Below are 6,013 nucleotides of genomic sequence, written 5' to 3'. Positions count from 1 at the left end.
TGTGCTCGTCGCACTTACAACTAAAAACTTGTTACGTATTTAATTGCAATTAAAAAGTTGTTTTGTAGTTACGAGTGTTGGTGCTCTTGGCTTTTCTTGGTGGGTGGCTGGCTGACTCGCTGGCTGGCTGACTCGCTGGCTGGCTGGCTGCCGTTGTTTTGTCTGACAGCCAACAACAGGATGGCTTCGAAATTGTCTCCAATAACAAGACCAGAACGAGAGCCAAAACCAAAACCCCAAAGACTCTGGAGCTGGGGATGAAGTCATTACAAGGCGAAATGAAAATGCGTGGAAAAGAAGCCAAAAGGGTTTTACGCTTAATGACTTTCATGGTGTTTCGGTGCTTTCGGATAAAGGAGCCAAAAATCCCATCGCCTGAATCCCACTTCTCCACTCTCCTCTGATTTCAACGATAGCACTCATTAGAGTTTGGCGATTTTTGGCTTAAAACTTTGGCCATAACAATTGGCCATGGCCATCATCGCGATTTTGACACGAAACACGGAGCCATTGGGAATTTCACATCCAAATGGGAGGCAAATTGTCTGCTCTTTGGCCTCGTAAACAAATTGCTTTTATTTGATTTGATTTAGTTTTATTTAGAAAAGCATTTGAGCTTAAGAAATTTAAGGTAGTGATTTTTCTTTCATTTTTTTCATTTTATATGGAAAATATTCTTAATAAGACTTGATTAAACAAGTTAATTTGATAAGTTAGTAAGCAATATTTGTCTTTAGTTTACATGAAATGGTAATGGTAATGGAAATGGAAATGGAAATAGTAATGAAACAATGTTAAGTTGTCTAATGTGTATCTTTTAGATCATGGCTTTCTTCTCTTATGTAAAGTGATGCGTTGACTATAGTCTGCTTGGCAGAATGAAATAATGCTTAACCAAAGAAATCGAAGTTTTGCTGCTGCTGTTGTTGCTGCTGTTGACCTCCGCCGCCACCTTGCTGCTGTTGCTGTTGCTCCTGGAAAAACTCAACACTGCCACCGAAGGGACCTCTAAAGATTACACCCTGCTCCTGCTGCTGCTGCTGCTGCCCACCGCCGAAGTTACTCTGCTGCTGCTGTTGTTGTTGCTGACCTTGTTCAAATCGCTCAAAATCCCGAATCAGTTCTCCAAAAAACTGACCCGTTGCCACGGCGAAAAAGGCCACAAGCACAATAATCTAATGATATACCAGAATTAATAGATTTAAATTAAAGTTAGGATACGCTCAAAATTATTGGGAATTTTTATATAAAAAAATTAATTGTTATGAATTCCATAAGAATGTCACAAAGCAAATACAAGTATATACTTTTTATAATAGATTAATAAATAATTTTGATTCAAATGACACTGTTAATGTTATGTAATATATAGATAAAGTTTGTGCTTTCGCATGCAGCCATTAAAATAATTATTAAAATTCCCAGTATTCCGAGTTTAATTAACCAAACTCACCAGGAATTTCATTTTGAATTTTCGGTTTTATTCCTCTAGCTAACAATCTTAGTTGAAAGTCTAAAATGAACTGTTTGATTTTTGTCTGCTGATCGCGTGTATTTATCCGATTTTTGTTTGCCTTTTTGACACTCAAAACTGGTTGGACACGGACAGATCACAGCTCGGACTTCCCTTTTGCTCTGATCATAGACATTTGCGTTCAAAGGGGCTTTTTTCTGTTGGCGAAAAATTTCAAGTATGGTTGTCAACCTTTCTGGAGCTGACGGGCCCACTAAAATACAGGTTTTCAATCTAGCTCTCACTGGCATATGCTCTTTGTTAATCAAATTAATTGAATTATTATCATTAGAATGTTTACGAAAATCATGAATTCTTAATTTTTGCATGAATCATTGGGTACTATCGTTAAGGGTTATTAGAAAAAAAAATAACATCTGAATAAAAAACCTTAGTAAAGCCGTTACTGCTTAATCTTTTCAACTCATGAGAGTTTTGATTGAAGAAAATTCTTTAAAAAATACTAATACACTGTTTCTTAAGATATTCTTTAATTAATTTAATGACGAAATAACTTTAGAAGAAGCCTCCTTGCTGCTGCTGCTGTTGCTGCTCGAAACCTCCGAATCCTCCACCAAAGCTTTCTTGTTGCTGTTGCTGTTGCTGCTCGAAACCTCCGCCGAATCCTCCACCGAAGCCTTCTTGCTGCTGTTGCTGTTGGCCACCAAATCCTCCGAATCCTCCAAATCCTCCAAATCCTTCTCCAAGTCCGAATTGTGGCAGAGCGGAGGCAATTGCAATGAAGGCCACAAAAACGATCACCTATAGTGGTATTAAAAATAAATATTTTAAAAAATAGTCCTTAATCCTGTGAGACAGTCCTGCGTACAGGAAGCGTAACTTACCAAAAACTTCATGATGTATTCAAAATTAAATTCGATCTTTAAAAATATCCAGAAGGATTGGAACGCTGCGGCGTTGCACTTGATACTGTGCCCTTTTCGGCAAGTCTTTCTCTATTTATACAATTTTTTTTAGTCGTCTGAAGATCGAATTTCATAGGTTCTTTACCCGCATTGGAAAAAACTTGTCCCCAGACACTGGCCCAGACATGGGGGCTTTCCTCTTATTCTCTTTTCTCTTTTAATCTGGTTTTGAATTTGTTTTGGTTTTTGGCTGGTTTTTGTTTTCTTCGTTTTTTTTTTTGTTTTGTTTGGGTGAGCAGGCGCCAAGTGCGTGGCTTTCGATTTGAATTTTAATAGTTTGCTAATTTACATTTAGGTAGTTTTTTTTTAATTTATGACTAAGCTGACGCATGTTTCTGTGAATCTCTATTTAAACAGCTAAATTTGTATTTATATTTAATAATCAGCAGCATATACTTTTAATTTTTTATGCTTGATAATTATTTATTATTAATTAACAGCTCAGTGAACTAGATTTGCAAAACACAATAAGTCCACGTGATTTGAGATACTGATTATATATTCGGAAACAAATGCAAATGAATTCCAGCGAAAAACATATTTTTCAATTCGGTTACATTTTTACAAAGATAAACAAAATCGAATGGCATAATCAAATCAAACTTGGTCTTTTTGTTGGCGTTGATTTCAAGAGTTGTCCAATCGGAGCAAACGGAGCTTACTCAATAGATAAGTGCTTCGAAGGGGAATCACCTGCAGCGTTCAACGGCGAATAGGGAATACTTGAGACCCTGGAAATTTGTCCTTAGCTCGACAAGGGTGAACTGAAATTGCATTTGGTGTGCGGCGCCAGGGGCGATCGAGTTTGGCAATACGTGCTGCCTTTAACTTGGCCCCTAACCCTGCCAACCCGAAAACAGGGGGACACGAAACACGACGACACGGTGTCTTTTGGCATACTTCAGTGGAGCGCATAAAGCTCTAAATGAATTTATTTGGCTCATTTAAAGCAGCTAATTTATTTTTATTTTCATTGAATTTGTGTTTAGTCGTTGGTAAGTAAGCTGTTTAGTGTGGAGACTTGTGACTTTATCCGCCCGAAGTTGTAGTTTCAGCTAAGTCCGCTGGCTTAAATCAGGAGAACCCTGTACTTCGAATAATCCACTATTTCAAGCCTAATCACAGAGAAGTAGCCTGTGGAAATGTGCAGTAATTTTGGTAAAATGTCTAATGAACCCTTTTCGGCAGTCCTGAGGGCCCACAAAATTGCATAGCTCTGGGGAAACACTCTGGGGCAACGTCTTCGTCGCGTGTCAAAAATGCAGCACTCAACGCTCTTTGACTCCTTTGATGGTGGCCCAACACGACACCCTTCGCCGTGCCCTCAAATTTGTTCAAATTCATTTCAATTACCGTCAATTTTCAATAATTTTGTTCAAATTATATTCCATTAGGTTCAAAGCCCAAAAAACACTTTGCATGAATATAATTAGACTGTGCTCGCAACGCAAATTTTTAAGCTATTCTTTACTCTCTTAAACTTAATTCTGTTTAGTATATAATTGAATATCTTGCGACTCCGATTCGAAAGTCTTGAAAACTAGATTCAAAACTAAGCACTACACTTACTTTAAAATTTTAGATTTATAATACAAGAAGTATTATGATGGAACAGCTGCTTAATATAATGAATGTTTGAAGTTTTAGTCCATTAAATTGCATTAGAACTAGTTTTAGAATAAAAACTAATTGTGGTTTATAAGCGGCTAATTCTTATTTATTTAAAAAACAAAGTTAAATATAAAAAAAGTAAATATAAAAAAAAGTTAAAAATAGTTTCATTGCTTTAAGATATTTTAAGGAAAGATATATTTTCTAATTTTTTCGAGTACATTACATTTACATTACAAAATAAATTGTAGTACATGCCTATAAATAAATTATTATGTCATCAATTTAGAGAAGTTACCAAATGCTGACAAAGTTTATACGTAAATTAAGATAGTAATACCCTACCCTTTTTTGGGCCAACCTGGCAAGGTTTTCTCGGATCCAACTACGTTTAATTTTAAACTTTTTGCGCCAGTAACTTCGTTTGACTTTTTTGGCACCCCCGTCGACGCAGTGTCTAAGGTTATTAGGGTGGCTGGCAATGCATTAGCCCAGTCAGTATTTTATGCCCAACCAGCAGGTGAGTGGAGTTTTGGGGGGCTGGTGTGTGTCTCCAGCCGTATGAATTTCACATGCTTAAGCCGCAAACTTATGTGCGCGCACAGCTTGAAATCCACGCTCACGTAAACTTAACTGGAAACTAAACCCGAATGAAATGGAATTCCGAAGAGGAAGATGTCGTCTCTTCCGTTTTTGGGTGTGCTGGGAACTTTTGCCAACATGTTAGCAGGGACTTAGAACTTAGAACTCGGCACTCAACAATTTTTGAGCCAAGTCAATGAGCAATTGACTGCCACGCACCACCGCCACCTGCCTATACATATATGTATATGGATATGGTATATATTTGGGAAACTTCCTTGCACTCTCCACGCATTTGCATATTTTTCCGCAAATATGTTTTAATATGGGTTAGTAAAGTTTCCCACTGCACTCGCTTCCCTTCTTTTGATGGCGGGCGAAGTTTTCTTCTTCTGCCTTTTTGGCCCCCTATTTTTCCTTCCTTCGGATTTTTGCTAAGTGCACTTCCGTCAGCGACGCGAAGAAAACTGAATTTTACTTTATGATAGATGTTTGTGCGGGAGCATTTTCAAAACCAGGCTTGACGGAGATTTTCAAAAGCTTTGATTTGATTTTTATAATCCCAATCAAGAATGTATTTTCATAATTTTAGCTAGAAAGCTCTTGGCTTACGGTTCTTAGTTGTTTGCTGTATGTAACAAATTCAATACAAACTTGAATTCAATATATTATTGAGTATCGGTAAAAATAAGTTTAAATGGCTTCATAAATCAATTAAAATTAAATTATTTGTGCAGTTCACAGAGAAAACTTCGGATATATTATTTGTATTATATTAAATTAAATTAAATGAATTTAAATTGTAAATCAAGATGAATGGAGACTATTAACAAATTCTTTTTTTTTGTTAGGATTTTATTATCCAGGGAATAACGATTAAAAAGATTGCGCCATTTTTTAATTGCTCCATTTTAGAACATATACAACTTATAATAAAGATTTTCAAGCCTTTTTAACATAGCATTTGAAATAAAAATATCATTTATCATAGATTATTTGGAAATTAGCAACAAAAATACTTGTTACCTTTATCATAATTTTCAAGAAAATTACACTTTTAAAATGTTTTACAACTGAACTTAAGATAAGTTGTTTTAATTCGTTTTTTGTGGCACTTCATCAGGATATCCTTATTTGCACATATGCACTTACATTATCCTCGTCCTACTCGCTAATTGTATTTCTTCACCTGAGCAAACTTTGGCCTTTAATCCCTTCCGCCTTGCGACCAACAAAAGCGGCCCGCACTTTGGGCCGCACTCGAAGATTATGTCGCCTTGGTTTCGCTTAAGTTGAGCCCGAGTAGTTTGCAGTTGGGTAACCAAGTGAAGATGCATCTGCGGCCGAGGAACGTGAAGAAGATGCAGACGAGGGGCTCTTA

General features: G+C 36.7%; 2 protein-coding genes across 2 annotated transcripts; both read right to left on the bottom strand.

Moving 5' to 3' along the window:
- Positions 1 to 578: 578 nt before the first annotated feature.
- On the bottom strand, positions 579 to 1,821 carry LOC108138673 (probable basic-leucine zipper transcription factor O). Its single transcript, XM_017261017.2, has 2 exons — positions 1,454 to 1,821; positions 579 to 1,175 (listed from the first exon to the last, which is right to left on the bottom strand). The coding sequence occupies exons 1-2, from the start codon at positions 1,463 to 1,465 to the stop codon at positions 891 to 893; spliced, it is 297 nt and encodes a 98-aa protein (XP_017116506.1). The 5' UTR covers positions 1,466 to 1,821; the 3' UTR covers positions 579 to 890.
- A 102-nt stretch (positions 1,822 to 1,923) lies between these two features.
- Positions 1,924 to 2,468, bottom strand: LOC108138674 (heterogeneous nuclear ribonucleoprotein A1). Its single transcript, XM_017261018.2, has 2 exons — positions 2,359 to 2,468; positions 1,924 to 2,275 (listed from the first exon to the last, which is right to left on the bottom strand). The coding sequence occupies exons 1-2, from the start codon at positions 2,368 to 2,370 to the stop codon at positions 2,030 to 2,032; spliced, it is 258 nt and encodes an 85-aa protein (XP_017116507.1). The 5' UTR covers positions 2,371 to 2,468; the 3' UTR covers positions 1,924 to 2,029.
- Positions 2,469 to 6,013: the final 3,545 nt, after the last annotated feature.

This window comes from Drosophila elegans, unplaced genomic scaffold (genome assembly GCF_018152505.1).
Source record: "Drosophila elegans isolate 14027-0461.03 unplaced genomic scaffold, ASM1815250v1 contig_814, whole genome shotgun sequence".
Taxonomy (NCBI): domain Eukaryota; kingdom Metazoa; phylum Arthropoda; class Insecta; order Diptera; family Drosophilidae; genus Drosophila; species Drosophila elegans.
Note: the sequence above shows the minus strand (reverse complement) of the source record. Positions and strands in the feature narration are given on the sequence as shown.